The sequence below is a fragment of the Seriola dumerili genome, unplaced genomic scaffold (genome assembly GCF_002260705.1).
Source record: "Seriola dumerili isolate Sdu_G_001 unplaced genomic scaffold, Sdu_1.0 BDQW01000002.1, whole genome shotgun sequence".
NCBI classification, from domain to species: Eukaryota; Metazoa; Chordata; class Actinopteri; order Carangiformes; family Carangidae; genus Seriola; species Seriola dumerili.
In genome coordinates, this window is record NW_019174257.1 from 6902961 (window position 1) to 6920460 (window position 17500).

Consider the following 17500-nt stretch of genomic DNA (forward strand, 5'->3'; position numbering starts at 1 on the left):
CCATTCATTAGAAAATCTGCTACGTTAAATATTTAAATCATAAAACAAGTAAATATGTCACCATTATTAAATGGACCAATTATCAGCAACACGCTATCTTTTGAAAGCATGCACCGACTACAACATGGAAACAAACTGTGGCATCAAATTTAGCCCAGTTATAGTAGTTATATTAGTGTCTTTTTGCTCCTCTATCTACATTCATGGTGTGAACAGAATGAAGATGGAGGCCAGATGGACCAGTATCTTGTATATGGAGAGGAATACAAGGCGGTGAGGGACGCAGTTGCAAAGGCAGTCGTGGACGGTGATGTCGAGCAGATTGAAGAAGTCTGTGAGGTATTTAAATTTAATTTACCAAACTCTTTTTTGCTCCTACAATGTTCCATGCACTCTCTTTTGTATCTTTGGCTCAGTCCTGTAAATATTTTTATTTTGATGGGAAACATAGGTAGTTTATGCAAACTGTTTTGTTTCTTTTAGCCCTTTTACTACAGATCACATCTACTTTACATAACAAGTAACCATTTTGATAACACTACAGAGTTGTGAAATATGCTTTAGTTGTCAGTCACAGTAAAGTCTGAATTGATATATTCCATTGTTCCATTAGTGTTTTAAGGAAATCATTAGCAGACCTTTAAATCAGTTTGCACTTAAAATACATTACCAACATGTAATGTTGAGCAAAAATAAGTTGATGTGATTTGATGTTCACTGAAGTAGATTGCAGAAAGAACATCTGTCCTGAACATAGGAAATCTAGATCTAAAAGTTAGTTAAACTAGTTAAAGGGATAAAACCTGAAAACACATGGATACGTTAAAAAGACAGCTTTTGCCAAAATCTGAGATCTGTTTCCCTACCATAGTTGATAATGGGACCAAATGCCCATTCAATCTGAATAGCACAATGTAGCTACTCGCTACTTGATTTTTGGTTGTGTTTCATTGATTTAGAGATGCACCGCACCACCAAGGAATCGAACAGTGTTCATCCTCCTGGCACTTTTCCGAGAGGTTACAACTCTGTACAGGTCTGACAACATGGGTTTTCATCCAACCCCTGAGGTATGAATGATGATAAAATGCACCACAAATGCACCGAAAACATGCCTGTAAGTGACGATTAATCCCCAGTGACAGGTGCTACGTCATTTGCTACTTCAAGCATGTTAAACATTTGTGTTTGTTGCATGTTTAACACCTCCTCAAAACTGTAATGCAAAAAGTACTTCTATGATCTGTTAATCATTACATTATATGAAAAACCAACTTTAATAAGACAGATCAAATATGAAACCATATCTGTTAAGCCATCAGTCAAATGTTTTTGTGTTAATTTGTACCGATCGTGTACCATAGGCCATTAATGTTCACATCTGGAAGTAAAACAGTGAAATAACTGTTCACATAAAACATGTGCTTTATATATTATATTGTTTTGACCAATTTTTTTCTGCAAAATATAAAGTTCTGCTGAGTAGTAATATTAATCAGAAACTCAGCTTATATTTTGTTGTCAAATGTTTCATAATGGTGCTATGTAGAACTTGCTAACAGTGATTGTGTATGGTCTTATATTTTCTCTGTAGAGATGCCAAGCATTTGGAGACTTCATCCAGGGGTCCAGGTATTTGCATCAAAGAGAAGTAAGGGATTTTGCCTCAGCCTTGGTTCACAACAGATTGGGAGCCCTGACCATCCACCCTGGAAATACTATTGTGGGAAATGCTGTCATCGAGCTGACCATCCATCTGGCAGCTGTGCTGCTCACTGGGACTCACCTCCTGCTGATGCCTCTCAAACAACTTGGTCTGTTTCCTGAAAATATGCAGGTAAGAGTGTCTTAAATCTGCCTCTTTAGACCATTAGAGCTCTTCAACTGTGAGCTGCTATCTGTGTCAAATGACTGGAGGCTTTGAGTTGTACAACGTCAAGGTTCCTTACATAATATAGTGGTGGGATTGTTTTCAAATTTCCGTGGATTTATTTCAAAACAGATTTTTGTCATAAGAAGTGAATAAAAAATTTTAAATTGGTCATATTAATCATTAACTCACCACAACCCCCATCAATGCATTATGATAAATAAATCCTGAAAATTATTACACTATTTACTCTGGATTATAAAATCGAAATCAAAGAGTTGGAACGAAAAGCTCTTTGAATTACTCGTAACTGTAATAATTACTATTATTGATACATAATTGTTTGAATTAAACCTTAATGTGAAATGTAATATTTTCATTTGATTTAACCTAACAGAACGCTTTCATACCGACAATGCCTGATGACATGTTAGCTGTTGCCCAGGCAGCCATACAACAAAACCATGGGCAGCTCACTTGGTATGGTAAGTATAAATAACATAAGTCAAAAAGTCTTTGGATGAACTGTATTGCTCAGAGTTACATATTGAATGCTAAAGGAGTTACAGAAACCCATCTGGTAAATCTTAAATTGAGTTTATCTTCTGTCTCAATAACCCAGGTGCTTTAATGCTATTTTAATTGTTTGTTGTTCTCCACAGTGTGTCAGAATAATCACCCATGCTTTGTTGATAAGGTAAGCTTTATTTATGCAGTTCCAGTTAATTTATCTTCATGGGCATGAAGCAGTAAAAACATACAGTAGATAAGAAATCAGACTTCTGAGCAAAATGATCTGATCTGCTATGTTTCTCTGCAGTGCGGCCTGCCCATGCAGAGAGGCCAATGTCTGGAGTGTGGCCAGGAGGTTGGAGGGGAGCAGCATAGAGCCTTGCCTGGATTTACACCAATTCAGTTGCCGCAGTGAGTGACATTAATGGCCAAGCTACAGTCATGCACTTAATTGTCTCTTGTAAGCATGTAAAGTGTGCTTCCAATTTAGTGTGTTTTAGTGTATCTTCTGTTAAAGTTTCTGACACAGTTTCAGTTTTGTTGTAGAATATGTAAGTATTGACAATGTGTAAATGCTAAAAAAATTAAAAAATTCAAATAGTTTTGGTGATTTGGTTAACAAGATAAATGATCACCCTGCAAACAAGAGCAAAATAAGTTCAGTATTTTGATATTTGTGGTGTTTAATTAGAAAAATATCTAACACATCACCAGCTGCAATGATTTTAGTTATGTTATGTAAATACCCCCCATCATACTAACTGACTGATACTTAACTGTCATTTTAGGGATCGCACAAGAACTGGCCACATCCTGGGAGACCCTGAGCGGAGAAACAACCCAGATGCCCTGGACACCAAAAACATGTCTTTGACTCCCTTCACTCTGGTCAGACTGGTTACACATTTGGCCATGTTGCTGGGAACCTCAGAGAAGTCCCAGGTGAGCAGAGGAAGAGTTCTGTTAAAATTTGTTGGAGTGTAAATGCCATTGTTTTTTCAGAACTGACATGTGCAGCTGAGATATCAAATAATTCTATCCAGATAATAATCTCTTATTTTTACTCTATTTTACTCTTATTATAATAAAATAATATAACTTAGAATCATTTTGCTTGTTTCTTTGAATCTGACTGTGACATTTTCCCCCTCTCTCTGTTCCTTTAGTCTGTCCAGCACATCATCCAGTCTCCTGTGGAGGATGTTTGTTTGTTTCTCACTCAACACATAATGAAGGATCTGGATCAGCTGTCACAGGCACTGGGAAGAGGAGTTGATGACACCATTACAACTGCCCACTTGGTGCTCAGATCCCTACTAGACCTACAGCAGGCCAATCACTGTAAGCCCACCACCAATCTGTCACTGCAAAATAATTATAAAGTTTGCTGAAGTTGGACATAACTTTGTCTAATTTGTCTAAATAACAAAAAGATGAGTCACACCCATACTAACTGAGAGAGACTGTACTGTATTTGCCCAAGTTGAATTCTTGTGTCTCATATGGGTACTGGTGGGAAGAATTAGTGGAAATCAGAACTTGAAAATAATAAGTAAGAACAGATAACCTTCACTGATGTGACATACTCTACAAAATATTTTTCTGTTTGACTTTGTCTAGCTGGTATTGATCAATACTTAACAACCAAAGAATCCAGAAACTCCTGGGAGACTACTATGGCTGCAGAAATTATGACATCTCAGCTGAAGGTAAAACCTTTTACCTTTCCTTTTTACATTATATCATGTTCCCTTTATGAGTGACAATAAAGCTTTTATGGTATTTGAAAATGTTAGAACACTGCATATCTTATGACTGGTACATACACTCACAGAGCACTCTTTTAGAAACACCTGTACATCTTCTTACTCATGCAATTATCAGCCAATCATGTCACAGAGGGCAGTGCACAAAATCTTGCAGATACAGGTTAGGAGCTTCAGTTAATGTTCACCTCAGAATGGGGGAAATGTGATCTCAGGGACTGTAACTGTAGCATGAATGCCAGAGAGGCTTTTTGAGTATTTGTGAATCTGCTGATCTCTGATTTTCACACACACCAGTCTCTAGACTTTACCCAAAATGGTGTGAAAAACAAAAAACATCCAGTGAGTGGCAGGCTTCGGTAACTCAGATAACCAGAGTGGACAAAAGCATCTCAGAATGCAAAACATGTTGAACCTTGTGGCAGATAGAATAGCTGGACCTGGAAAGTTGAAAAAACTTAGCCTGGTCTGATGAATCATGCAGATGGTAGGGTCAGAATTTGGCATCAACAGCATGAATCCATGGACCCAACCTGCCTTATGTCAACAGTCCAGGGTGATGGTGGTGGTGTAATGGTGCAGAGAATGTTTTCTTGGTACACTTTGGGCTCCTTAGTACCAATCAATCATTGTTTGAAGGACACAGCCTGTCTGGGTATTGTTGCTGACCATGTGCATGTCATCTTTGTGGCCACATTTTACCATCTTCTAATGGCTACCTCCAGCATGATAATGCACCATGTCACAAAGCAAAAGTCCTCTCAAACTGGTTTCACTAACATGACAATTAGTTCAGTTTACTTCAGTGGCCTCCTCAGTCACCAGATGTGAATCCAGTAGAACACCTTTGGGATGTGATAGAACAGGAGATTGGCAGCATGAATGTGCAACTGACAAATCTGCAAAAATGATGTGATGCAATCATGTCAACATGGAGCAGAAACTCAAAGAATGTTTCCAACCTCCATGACACAAAGAAGTGAGGTTGTTTGAGACCAAAGGGAGGCCCTACCCAGTATCAGTATGATGTTCCTAATAAAGTGCTTGGCAAGCGTATATTGTATGGCCATCCACGCAGCCATCACACTATTATTATAACCGATGTGTAATCTAAGTATCTAAATTTATGTTTAATTTTTGATAATCTGTTTCTCTTTATATTGTTATAATATTCTAATTTGTATTGTATATGTATCATATATTAATATTTGTTATATTTTTTTATTGCACAATACGAATGTTTTCTAATGCTGCAGTAAAAGTTGCTACCACTACTGCCAATGTTTTGTGTCTAGGATGTTGATCAGTTCCTGCAAGAAGGAAAGGGCAGCATCAGGACTGACTCTCGCGTATCTTCCAACTTCATCATGAGGACGACCTTCGGTGATGATTGTACTTTCCTGACGTCGCTGCCGCAGGGCTCTCAGGTCCACAGCACAGCAGTTTGGAGCTGCAGGGAGAGGCTCTCACTGCTCAGTCTCAAACACACCATGGAGCACAATGACCAAAAGGAGGAGCTGCCTCTGCTCTGGAGGTTCCTGCAGAAGGTGAATGTGTGAAATGTAAAGTGTTAAGACAAAATGGCTTTGAATTCACAACTCTATCAAGCAGTGATGTTCAGAGCAAGAAACTTTGACAACTACTGGCCAGGTTGTTATGTAATTTGATGTGGAAGAAGATTATACACCCATTATTATATTTTTGACCTCTTGACCTTTGATCTTGGGCCTCCAGCAATTCAAAGTTTCCACATCTAGATAACATCAAAATCTAATTGATATTAATTTTGGTAACTGTATACATTAAGACAATGAACTCTTTGTATCCCATTCTTTTGTGCAACCTTTAGACTAAATTTCAAGTTTTCCCAAAATATATCTTAAAATCTAAAAGGTAATTTGCTATGACATTTGATTAGTCCATTCATGCTCCTGAGGGGATACACCACTACCCGAAGGACATTGATTTGATTATCACCTGTGTGATTGAAAAGTGTGAGTTCAAAATTGTACTTATTGATCTATTAATCTTCATAAAATAAATTCAGATAAAAGCCAGTTTCATTAAAATTAAAAATGACTTTCATCTTGACAGCTAGCCATTAGTTTTGACCCGCATAATTATAAATTGCCAGAGATGTATTATGGTCAATTATGTTAACGGATTTATATATTCAGCCTTGGTTATGACATGGTTATCAGCTGTTCGGGTTTCCTTTTTCAGGAGAGAGAATTTCGCCAGATTAAGTTCCTTCCAGACATCGTAATCCTGCAAAAACGTCTGGTGAGAAAGTTCCAGAATGCATCTGACCAGATAGCGGGCTCCATCACAGAGTTCATTGAAAAGCAAACAGGTACAGCTGTGATATCTCTGAGCAGTGCCTACACCGAAGCCTTATTTTTCTCAAAATGTTAACATTTAAGTATCTGAAATCTAATGGACTAAATCTTGACTGATGAGTGGGGCCAAGAAAAATATGTTACCCATCTTTCAAAGAAACAGAAGCATGGCACAGAAAACAATTCTCAACTAATTCTTTTCTTTCTAATTCAGTTTTTTGTCATACTGACGACCTAAACATTTTTTCTTGTTCCAGAAATGAGGACATGGTATGAAAAACGCATTGACATCTTTCTGAAAACCTGGAATCTGCTCAGAGTGTCTGTAACCAGCAGTAAGTAAAGCATATTGTCTCCATAAATGTTTTACCGATGGAGGCAGTCGCAGTGAATGGACTTACCCTGCATCTTTTCTTGTCCTCTCCTTTTTTGTTTTCCCTCTTTACTGTTAAGCACTTTGGATCAGTTCAGTTAAAATAAGTTGGATGAGGAGTAATAAGGATGAGTAGAGCTGAGTTTAAATTTGCCTAATAATGAATTTATAACTAGAGCAATGCAATTCTGTGATTGTGTGACATGTCATGTAAGCATAGTTACATGACGCACTGGAAATAAGGAATCATTTATACGTCCTTTCCAACCTACAGGTGAGATGAAAATTCCAGATGAATTTTGCAGTGAGGATTTGGACCTGGACAGCGACCTGCAGTACCTCCTGCCCCGGCGGCAAGGTCCAGGCCTGTGTGCCACAGGGCTGGTCAGCTACCTTGTGGCACTACAAAATGAGCTGGTGTACGCTGTGGACAGTCACACCAGAGAGGACAGCAGGTATATAACATACAAGTATCTACACAGACAATTCTTAGATTGTTGTCCAATGCTGAGCACTGGAGAGTTAGTACTGCATGAACAATGCTGCTTTGTCGTTTTACCATAAATATCTGAGTGCAGGTAATGCTCTTGTAGCACTGCACTTATCCTCCTACCCTTCGAGCATGAGAGGAGTACCATTTATTTGAAAGTAGCACAGACTTGTCAACATTAAAATGCACATACTGACTTTTAAAACAAATGTAGTAAATAAAATTAATAGAAAATTCGGAATAGAAAGCACTTTTGCTGTACTTTTTTTGCTGGTTTGTTTTTGGATACAGAACACTTTAAACAGGGAGAAAGGGTTACCTGAAGAAGAGGTTATTTGTATTGTGATGTGTCTGTAACTTCCATTGCTGCAGCAGTTACAGGTTGAGTGTGGCGGAGCTGGCGGAGCAGCATGTGATCCGCTATGATGTGGAGAAGGACCTGCTTCCTCTGGTTTTATCCAACTGTCAGTACAACTTGGAACGTGGCCATGAGACAATATCACAGTATGACCTGCCCAGGATCCAGCAGCAGATCCTCACACGCTTCCTTCAGGGAAAACCCCTCATCACCTGCACAGTGAGTCCATGCAGCCAGGCGCAACCATGGCAAAAAAAACTGTCTCGTGGCTCTGTCTTCCTGAAACAAAGCAGATACGAATGCAAGTATAATCTCCAGGTGCAAACATAAATTGATATGACCAGGAGGATGAATACATTATTAGTAGGAGTAGTACAGACTCAGCAGTTGGAGTTGGGTGAGCTAAAGTAACAACCAATCACATGACTTCCTCGTATCCCCTTTAAAAGCAGCAGCAGAGAAGTCTGACTTGCCTGAGAGAGAGAAAGTTCATCTACATGAACAAGTCCCCCCCCAAAAAAGAAAATACATAAAACCCTGAATATTAACATGTCACTCAAATATCCTGTCAGTGCAATTCTTCATCTCTTCTTCATATTTGAAAACACTCATTTATGTCTTAAAAGTATAATAAACATACGGACGGGTGACAATTTAAAGTTAAAAACCTAAAAAATTAGTGGAGGAATATGATGACAAGTAAAACGTTTTCATCAAGCAAATTGTAACATCTTGATGGGATTAATCATGATTGCATCTGCTTTGTGTTATCCGACTTATTTTACAGTCTTATTTCTGTGTTTCCCTGCCTCAGCTAACTCAGTGTACTTTATTTTAGGGAATTCCCACTCTGGTCAAGACACAAGAGAGAGACAATGAAACCATTTTCAAAGCTGTTAAAGGAAAAGTACATCAGGTAAATTATTGAACCCTGTATTCTTACCAAATGTATTTACCACTTTTTACACAATAAGCAACAGAATTGTGATTACATTACACATTTAAGATTTCTCTTAAATGTGTTTCATCTCACATGTGCACACTGTAGTCAAAATCACAAAATATACTATATATATATTTATTACATGCATTTCAGGAAATATATTTACAACAGCTGCAATTAAAGATTATCTCCATTAACAGTTAATCTAATGGTTATTTTTTGTCTATCAAAAATGTCGGTCAAAAGCTACCAGAGCCATGGGTTGGTCAAACATCTTGTTTTGTCGGTTGTGCACAACTGAAAAATATTCAATTTGCAATGATTTAAAAAAACAGAAAAGCAGCAAATCGTCACATTTTAGAAGCTGGAACCAAAAAGTAGTCTTCCATTCTACACAAACTTTTTTTTTTTTTGACCAATGCCCATTAATAGTTAACAAACTTTACATTTTTTATTATTACATTTATTTAAATTTAAATTCATATATTCAGTAAATTTGACCTATAATATTTGATAGTTACGAACACGTAGATCCAGTAGACACACATATATTATGTTGTGTTTAATTATATTTACAGTAGATTATGGCTCCAGGCTTCATTCACACTTTGCTTGTCCTTCAGGAGCCTCTGTCCTCTTTGATACGAAACGCCGTGTCCAGAGAGCTGGAGTCCTACAGCGAGGTGTGTGAGGCGTTCAGGATCATGGAGCTGCTCCTGGGTTTCCTCTCAGTGACCGGTGGTGATCCCATGATGAAACTGGTCACTTACCTTGAGGATGTGCTGAAGATGGCCGACCACATCAATCATCACATATTGCAGGTCGATGCATATGAAGCTTCTTCGTTTGTAGTGACTGTTAAGATTTCCTGAACAAGACTGGATAGTTAGGACAAGAAACTGAGGTGACAGTGACTTTATGTCAGTGTAAACTGACACACTGAGACATAAACGTGTCCCTCAGTCCTCCAACAACAGAACTACAGTGAAGTTTTTCCAGAGTGAGAGCTTAATCCACACTAATTTAAGGAACTAATAAATTAGACTGGAAAACGGGTAGCTTTGTCATCCCTGGCAAAACTCAAAACACAGCTAAAATTACCTCCTGAGTTATGGCTACTTCCATGTTGTGAGTAAAGTAAAAGCACAGAGACAGTTGCCTGTTGTATCTCAGTCCTCTTTACTAACCACCACAACAGTTGGACATAATACAACACCATACTTGGTAAAATAAGATAATCCATAAAATAAAGCCTCATAAAAATGAATCTCAACCCAAAAAACTAAAGAGAACAAGCTGTAGGTGTAAGTTCATTTTGTTGTTTAAACTGTGTGCTTTCAGACTGTATAGAACAGACTCTTTACTCTGCTGTGTTGTTTCTTCAGACTCTGAGCAGATGCACCCTCAGACACTGTGTTTCACTGTGGCAACTGCTCTCCTCTCTTAAATCTGAAAACATGCTGCGTCTAAAGAGGGTAGGTTTTGCTTTTGTGCCATTGCTAATTGTCCAGTTGCTCATTTCAGTGTATACTTCAAACACAAAACTTAATTCAGAATATACAGTGTAATTTAATACACATATAAAATACTTCCCTCCATGTTTCTACAAAAAGGAGCCCTTTTCTGGGTATCCAGCTGAATACCAGATGCCGCTGACAGAGGAAGACAAGCTTGAGCTGAAAGGCTTCGTGTCCAGAGGAAACATGGACCAGTGGCTTCTTGAGATGCACGAGTTCCTCCTGTTGAGACTGGGCCGCCCGCGGGCCACTGAGCAATACAATCCTTCTTGGAGGTGAACCCGTTGAACAACTTCAAAATGTTTCCTTATTAACCCACTTGTTCCCCCCATAGCCCTAGTAAAAAGAGATGGAGATTGGAGATTGATTTGGTTAGTTGCACTGCTACACATTCCAGTTCTCCATGACATGGACTTAATATTGCATAACAGACTTATTGGTCAAAATTACATTGTGTGTGTGGATAAATCAGCTTACGGGCCAACAAATTTGAAAGTCATCAATTTTATTGATCATTTGTGAAGAATGCAAGTAATGTTAATAACTTAGTAACTTGCATCATTGTACTAATGAGCATAATGGGCTTGAAATTCTTCACCACAGACACATCAATAATCCTGTGTATTAATATAATATGAATAACCACCGTGAAGGTTATAATATTCAGTTACAGTTTTGAATGTGTTTAGTTCCTTATATTGTACATATGTTGAAAAAAAAACACCATTAAAGACCAAGGGAAAATAGCAAAAATCAGGATAAAAGCTGTAAAACCATGTACAATAATAAAAAAAAAAAAAGTTTTATGTAGTTAAATACATGATCCTTTCCCTTAAATGAAACTGAGAGATATGTTTTAAACAATTTGTTTTCCTTCTTCTCAGTGTGAAAGAAACTGTGGCTGCCTACGTGGACTGCAAAGAAGTGGAGGTGCCTCGTTACCTGGAGGACAAGTTCCCTGAAAATCTGCAGCTGTGCCAGATTGTAGAGACCTGGAAATACGGCGTCACCACCAAACAGGACTTAATGATGAAGGGATGAACTGGAGGAGAGATTTTTTTTGTTTTTCAGATTAATTTGTTATTCACTCTAGAGACCGAAGGAGTTGATTGTGTCTTTTTTGATTTGTATCTGTTTTTTGTTTTTTCTTCTCTGTGATGATTATGTATGGAAAGATTTAAAAAATAACCTTAAAAACAATGAAGCACACCAAGACTAAGTAAATTTGAGTGGATGATGCCCTGAATATATAGTTTGTGTAGCGTTGTCATGAGCCAGCTTCTCATTTACTGCCTTTTATTAATAGAAATAATTTGAAGAGTTACTGTCTGAGTCTCATTTGAAAAAAATCTCAGGATATACTCAGGGAAATGTTTGACTTACACAAGAATATATTGTATATATATTATATCTGTTTCATGATTATGTTTACCTACATTTTTTGGATTTAGTTTATTTCACTATTGACCACCAAAATCCAACAATGAAGGTTCTGAGTCTGTATGATGGTACGATGAAGTCGTAAAGAAAACATATCATATTGCATATTTTTCATTTTATTTTTATTTTTCTTACATATTGAGGTACTTTGAATGTTTATTTGCATTTAATGAAGGTAAAATGGTCTCTGAACAAAACCTTGATGATTATGTTAAAATATCTCTGGTGAAGTTTTTATCTTATTTGTATGTGTTTTTCTTCAGTCTGGTCATGTTTGGGATCAGGGACTTGAGAGAATCATGAACAAAGTGTCTGTGATGACACCCATCGCTGTCTGCAGGAACGTTTGAAAGCCTGTATATGGGTGTACTCTTCTTCACTGACGTAAAATCAGGAGAAAGGAAGCAAATCTCCCAAATTTTAAGTTTCTTTATGTTTAAACCTTTTGAGATTTTTATCTTTTTATCTCTAAGCCTTTTAAGTCTTAATCTTAATATTTCATTAATAAAACAACCTTTAAAACGTAGAACATAATGTGTGTTACAAGGTTCCAAAATCTGCTTAGATACTGGTTAGAAGCCAAAAAACAGATGTGATTTTATGTAAAACGGTGAAAAGCATGTAAACATTGACAATTATAAGGCAAGTTTAAATCATTGATTACTATATTTGAATTACATTCATATTTGTTAAATAATCAATAAATCAATTTATATACGCATGTGAAGTCTGAGTCTTCATCAATCATTCATACTGTAAATAACTTGTTTTGAGTTTGAACTGATTTTTTTTTAATGAAACTTGATATTGTGGTCACTAAATTAAAGCTATATTTAATCCATCATAATTTAATTAATCTGATAACCGATAACCAACAGATGAGATTCTGATCACTCAGATCTGGATTTGGTAATCCAGTTCAACCCTAACTGGGTTTACATGTTGTGTTTTTAAAAACTATGTTTAATAATTTTGATACACACAGGGTAATATTTATATCATTCAAGATATCAAATCCTTCTAGTCAATAATGAACTAATAAGAATGCAAATATGCTGGATTTTTTATCAATTAAATTTTTGTCCTCATTATGAACCCTGTGCTACATGACGACTTTTCCCTAGTTTCCAATTAAAAAAATACTGTTTGCTGATCCAGGACAGATATTAAGATTTACAATCTCTATATAATTCAAAGGCCACACTTAGTCAGGGCAATTATGACAATATTATATTGTACTTTGATTTCAGATTGTTTTGACTAACAGGACCAATAGCAGCCAATCCTGGATGTATCTTTACACAGAGGATCATTTCTAAAGAAATACAACCGCTTTAACAAAAGTTGTTTTATTCTCATGTTCTCATGTAAATAAATTACAACATCGTCTTTTGTTACAAAAATAAAATGAAACCCGACCAACTTGACACATGTTGGACTCATCCATGTCAGACTTAAGAACATGAGAAACCTTTTTTTTCCCCCCAGCATCATTATGTGTTGTCTTACAAATGCTTTAACAAAAGTGTATTCATTTTCAGGGACTGAATCGTCATCTGGTGACTGCTGGTCTACTGTTATCACCTGCTGTGATCGCATTGTTCAGTGCAGCAGCCAAACTAAAAGGTTGCAAACGACAGAACGTCACAAACAACACAGAAATAAAGAGCAAGATAAAAAAAAATATTCATGCAACAAAAGTTGGGGCTGGGCAGTTTCTTCACCAATGAAAACTACACCTGAGGAGACGAGTTGACAAGCAAACAACCAAAAAAAAACCTAAACATAAAAACCTCACTCCAGTGTACCAACTGAGGGAAAACCTTTTATATATATAAAATGTAAAGTTGTAATGATACATATTACAAATTGATACTAGAGGAGAGGTTTATGAGCTTTGACTGATACACTGGTTTATGGTTATAAAAAATGTTAACACCAACTTACAGATGCTAAAAAAAAAAAAAAAACTCAGTGCAAATGCACAGCTTCTCTCAACTTCTCCCAGTGTGATTTTTGCCATGGTCAGTCCTGACGAACAGCTCAGCAGAAGAAAACACCAGAGAGTTAATTTTATCTTCATGTACTGAAGGAGTAATTGCTCTGAATAAGAGGATGTGCTGTTGACGGTGCCATGTTATCTGTCAGTGCTGGTTCTTCATTCCCTGTGGTTTCCCTGGTTTCTTATCCTGCTGCTGCTGCTGCTGCTGCTGTTGTTGTTGCTGCTGCTGCTGTTGTTGTTGCTGCTGCTGCTGCTGCTGCTGCTGCTGCTGCTGGCCTCGACCAGGGCCGGTCATTCCTCTGCCACGACCGCCAAACAGACCTACAGAGGGACGTAAGAGAGCAGTGGAAATAGAGAAATGTCTGTCAGCAGTGACAAATATTATTCAGACAGATTGCCATCTTTTGCCATCAAATATATTTACTTTTAGGTTTGTGTGTGGTTTGTGTGTAACACTGCTACAGGTGTGTGCACTGAAAAGGAAGCTGGTCGATTAAATCTGGGCTGTGTGCAGGTGTTAAACAGTGTTAAGCTTTACTGAACACAGTCTCCCCAACTTAAAGCATCAGAGCTGTGCTGTGCCTGTAACATTCAAGTCAAGTTAAAATGTCACAGCTTCCTTGACATATCAGACACTAAAAGGAAAATTATTTAATGGGGATTTGTTTGGCTGAATGTGTCTTTTGTGCAAGTTTATCTGATAATAAAATGTTTAAGAACATCATCGCTGCTGAAACGTGGGACTAGAGAAGATCACCCCACCTGAGTGTGGACATGCAGACCAATATGAAGTGTCTCATTTCTGTCTGGTAGACTACTTCATATGTTTAACATATCCACTTTTCAGAAATTTTGAATTTAGCTCACTTACATGCGTTTCCTAGTTACTTGATTGGTTTTGAAGTGTTTTAATCAGCCTAATGATTGCAGAAATTCCTGGGTTAATTAAGGAGGAGATAATTCCTCAACTGACACTAAAACACAAAAAGTCTCCAGTGGAGTTTAATGGTTCACAGCTGACTTGGCTGGTCTAAATACAGGCATTTTAATCTTTTATTCACAAGTGTTTTTGGCAAAAACCTTGGTGCTCCTGATAGTGTGTGGATTTAGTATTAGCAAAGACACTTGGAAACAACCTGAAACTGTGATGCCAGTACTCACGTTGTGACAGTAGGCAAAAACAAACACCCCTGCAGAAGTCTGTCTGATCAGCAGGGAGCGTTTTCCACTCACCTCTGCCGGCTCCTCCTCTTCCTTTGCCCTGCTGTTTGTTCTGCTGGGCGCCTCCCCGACCGCGGCCCTTCGACACCACCTCCTCCTTCACCATGTCGATGATCTCGTCGGGGATTCGCAGATACTTGATGGTGCTTCCTCTGATGTAGCACTCAGGCATCCTCCAGAACTTATCTCCATCCTGTCAGAGGTTAGTAGGGGTGTCAACACATCCACATACATCCTAATCATCGCTATGACAATAAACACTTTGGGGTTTGTTGTCACCGTGTCAACAGTTTCAGAGGCAGCAGAGAGATGAAAGCAGAGCTCAGCTTTACCCTCGAAGTGCAGATGACTTCTCTCAGGTTGATGTTCATCCAGTTGTCACAGCTGACGAGGTGACCGTTGTATGTCTCTCCGTTCTTCAGCTCCACCAGCTGAGCAGAGAGGAAACAAACAAACAGCAGCACAACGTGAGGTGGATGACAGAAGCTAGAGCTTCAGTCTGCTCATGGTATAAACCACCAAACAAGACATAGCAATTATTGGCTGCACAGATAAAGAAAACAAAAACACTGAACTTAAGTCAATTCATCTCGTCATCTAGAAGGTTGCCAAGATTTAATGTAGTTTATTAAACTAATTCAACCTGAAAATTAAACAGCTAGAGCTGAAGCAGCAACAGCTGCACATTGAACATGATACAATGTATAATAAGATGATAAAAATGTAAATGAAGCCCAAGGAAAAGTTGACAGCCAAACCTGAGTAGCTGCTTGCCAGTTATTCCTAGCCTATAAATTAACTAGATAACAGACTAACAACATAAATACTGATCTTTGCTGCTTAGAGACCTACAACCACAAGAAGGTTTATTACACAGTTTTACATAAAATCAGATACTGATTTATCAATGGATAAACAGCTCTTTGACAGCAGAAAGAGCTCAGTGTCTCCTCACCATGGGATGGTTCTGGGCAGTCTTCAGCAGAGACAGGGGAAGCTGCAAAAAGACAAAACAGGTCATACATAGGAATTCACCTCCCATCAACATTATTTAGCTATCTGAGTAAACCAGACAACCAGGACTACATCTGAAGCAAGGCACTGGTTAGACCCAGTTACATGATACATTAGGAGTACCGGCACTCAGCAGTGTGTTATTCCAGTGAGACCACCGCCAGTTTGGCAACTGGTAATGGCGGCAGCTCTTGTTTGCAGCAGAGATAACTAACAAAGAGTTTCTACAGTGTTCCAAACTAAATTTAAGACATTTTATATTTACATACAGCAGATAATCCAATTCAAATACTTTTTCACAATCACACTTCATGAAGAATGACAGAAAATTAACAATAAGGATTACAATTGTTCGTTAATGATTTAGCAGTTGTATATAGTCTATATTAATCTAAGTAATATATTCAATCGCTTAACATGATCTAGACCCATATGCACAACTACGCATTATTGACCAGGCTCAGGGGCCCCCAGACCCTTCATGCCCCTGGTTCTCTGCTCCAAATGAAGTGACTTAATATTTCTTATATGAAAAAGTCCGGAGCTTTAGCTTCAAAACTACAAAGACAGGCAGAACAATCTCAAAGAGACACAAAACAACCACAATCAGGCACAATAACAATGTCTCTTTCAGTCCGGTGGGCTCATGTATAAGAGGGGTAGGGGGACTTTATACATCTGAGCCAAATGTTTTACAATGCGTCTGTGACTTCAAGACCTTTGAACGTGACATATTATAATGTCTTCTAAACGCGTTTTAAAATAAATACCCTATACCAGACCTTCAGGTTAAATAAGCTTTTATCTCCACCTCAGCACATGCAGCCCGATTACGACGTTTGCTGCAGCAAAACAAACACTGTGTAAAATCTGTGTTCATTTAGCTTCAGTAGCTAACTTCACTTAGCTTACGTAACATTACCGAGCATCATTATGACCCAGCGCTTCTGTGCTGAGCAGCAGGCGCGCTGCTAAAGATGTAATATACCACTATTAACATTTTGTGTGAGACTCACAGTTAAATACTTACCATTGTGATAGTATCTCTTTTTGATTTTGTCTTAGTTTCTGTCTTGGCCCTTCAACCACACGATTTTACCTCCTATATTCTTCTTCTTGTCCTAAATGCGTTTCCGGCGCCGCAGGGCAAAAACGTGGAGTATTGTAAGATGCTGCCCTCTACAGTCAAAACACTCACTTACAAATCATATATTTGAGAAGGAACACCAAATAACTATTTAATACTTCCCCCAAAATACCCGTGTGCGGAATACATAGTGCGTTCCTTGAACTATTAATATCAATGCCAGGTAAAGGATAAGTCTGATAATCTTATGAAAAGACCAAAACCAATACTGTCCAAACCAATTCTGTCCATCTCCACATTTCTTAACCTGTCTGTGACACTTGATATATATGCTTTCATTTAAAAAAAAAAGGTTAAATAATTTCCTAAAGCAGCTGGTAACTGCAGTAGTCAACAAACCTTACTCAAACAACAGGAATTAGTGAGTATTTAAGACAGTTGGATGTTGTATATGGGTAAATTACCGTGCCCACATTTAATGTAATCTAGAAACATGTCACCCATCCATCCATTCTTTCTTTCTTTCTTTCTTTCTTTCTTTCTTACTTACTTACTTACTTTCTTTCT

At 37.9% G+C, this 17500-nt stretch overlaps 2 protein-coding genes across 2 annotated transcripts in view; one reads left to right on the forward strand and one right to left on the reverse strand.

Moving 5' to 3' along the window:
* The window catches only part of LOC111235424 (E3 ubiquitin-protein ligase rnf213-alpha-like), a 37284-nt gene extending 23705 nt beyond the window's left edge, over positions 1 to 13579 (forward strand). The window contains exons 35-53 of the mRNA XM_022763924.1: positions 217 to 339; positions 960 to 1070; positions 1595 to 1837; positions 2268 to 2355; positions 2533 to 2567; positions 2691 to 2794; positions 3172 to 3325; positions 3550 to 3724; positions 4004 to 4092; positions 5445 to 5696; positions 6373 to 6502; positions 6746 to 6823; positions 7136 to 7316; positions 7724 to 7928; positions 8548 to 8625; positions 9276 to 9473; positions 10038 to 10127; positions 10266 to 10444; positions 11054 to 13579. Coding sequence (XP_022619645.1) covers positions 217 to 339; positions 960 to 1070; positions 1595 to 1837; positions 2268 to 2355; positions 2533 to 2567; positions 2691 to 2794; positions 3172 to 3325; positions 3550 to 3724; positions 4004 to 4092; positions 5445 to 5696; positions 6373 to 6502; positions 6746 to 6823; positions 7136 to 7316; positions 7724 to 7928; positions 8548 to 8625; positions 9276 to 9473; positions 10038 to 10127; positions 10266 to 10444; positions 11054 to 11210 — 2670 coding nt within the window. The 3' untranslated portion in view covers positions 11211 to 13579. The remainder of the gene's footprint in view (positions 1 to 216; positions 340 to 959; positions 1071 to 1594; positions 1838 to 2267; positions 2356 to 2532; positions 2568 to 2690; positions 2795 to 3171; positions 3326 to 3549; positions 3725 to 4003; positions 4093 to 5444; positions 5697 to 6372; positions 6503 to 6745; positions 6824 to 7135; positions 7317 to 7723; positions 7929 to 8547; positions 8626 to 9275; positions 9474 to 10037; positions 10128 to 10265; positions 10445 to 11053) is intronic.
* lsm4 (LSM4 homolog, U6 small nuclear RNA and mRNA degradation associated) lies at positions 12968 to 17158 on the reverse strand. The gene is made up of 5 exons (XM_022738401.1): positions 16877 to 17158; positions 15788 to 15829; positions 15165 to 15263; positions 14845 to 15025; positions 12968 to 13932 (listed from the first exon to the last, which is right to left on the reverse strand). Exons 1-5 carry the CDS (start codon positions 16877 to 16879, stop codon positions 13754 to 13756), a joined length of 504 nt encoding a protein of 167 aa, XP_022594122.1. The 5' UTR covers positions 16880 to 17158; the 3' UTR covers positions 12968 to 13753.
* Positions 17159 to 17500: the final 342 nt, after the last annotated feature.